General features: G+C 43.9%; 1 protein-coding gene across 1 annotated transcript; it reads right to left on the bottom strand.

Moving 5' to 3' along the window:
- LOC121217142 (uncharacterized) lies at positions 1 to 618 on the bottom strand. The gene is made up of 2 exons (XM_041092693.1): positions 376 to 618; positions 1 to 285 (listed from the first exon to the last, which is right to left on the bottom strand). The coding sequence occupies exons 1-2, from the start codon at positions 616 to 618 to the stop codon at positions 1 to 3; spliced, it is 528 nt and encodes a 175-aa protein (XP_040948627.1).
- Positions 619 to 1058: the final 440 nt, after the last annotated feature.

Genomic DNA, 1058 nt, shown 5'->3' with positions numbered 1-1058 from the left:
TCAGAACAGAGGAGGATATTGCTGACGCATCATATCCTCAGACTCCCACGTTGCCTCCTCAGTGCTATGATTATGCCACAGAACATTCAGTAAGGGAATAGACTTTTTTCGAAGTACCTTTACATCACGCTCCAGAATCTGAACTGGCTCTTCCTCAAAGGTCAAGTCTGGCCTAACCTCAATCTCCCCAACAGAAACAACATGCATAGGATCAGAGTGGTAGCGCCTCAACATCAAGACGTAAAAAACATCATGAATGCAGTCCAACTCCGGAGGTAACTCCAACTAATAAGTGACAGGTCCCACACATTTCAGAATGCAGTAAGGTCCAATAAACCAAAGGCTCAGCTTGCCATTGTGACCGAACTTCAGAACCTTTTTCCATGGCGAGACCCTAAGAAAAACTAAGTCCACCACAGAATACTCGATGTCACGTCTCTTCAAATCCGCATACAATTTCTGCCTATTAGAAGCTGCTTTCAAACGATCTTGAATCAATCTAACCTTATCCTCTGTCTCAGAGACCAGCTCAAGACCCAAAAAATGTTGCTTGCCCAACTTAGTCCAACATAAAGGAGTGCAACACTTACGACTGTACAGTGTCTCGTAAGGTGCCATTTGGATGCTAGACTGAAAGCTATTATTGTAGGCAAACTCCGCTAACGGCAAGTACTCCTCCCAACTACCTCGAAAATCAATAACACAGCTCCTCAACATGTCCTCCAGTATCTAAATCACCCTCTCTGACTGACCATCTGTCTGAGGATGGAAAGTAGTACTGAAGTCTAATCTTGAACCGAGAGCCTCATAAAGCTTCTTCCAGAACCGAGATGTGAAATGAGGATCCCGATCAGAAATGATCGAGATAGGTACCCCATGCAGTCTCACTATTTCCGATATGTAGAGCTTAGCTAATTTCAAAAGAGAAAAGTTTGTCCTTAACGGGATAAAGTAAGCAGACTTGGTCAATCGATCCACAATGACCCAGGCTGAATCCTTCTTAGTGGGTGTTAGAGGTAACCCACTAATGAAGTTCATCATTACTCGCTCTCATTTCC

Source organism: Gossypium hirsutum, chromosome D05 (assembly GCF_007990345.1).
Source record: "Gossypium hirsutum isolate 1008001.06 chromosome D05, Gossypium_hirsutum_v2.1, whole genome shotgun sequence".
NCBI classification, from domain to species: domain Eukaryota; kingdom Viridiplantae; phylum Streptophyta; class Magnoliopsida; order Malvales; family Malvaceae; genus Gossypium; species Gossypium hirsutum.
This window is presented reverse-complemented; position numbering and strand designations above follow the sequence as displayed.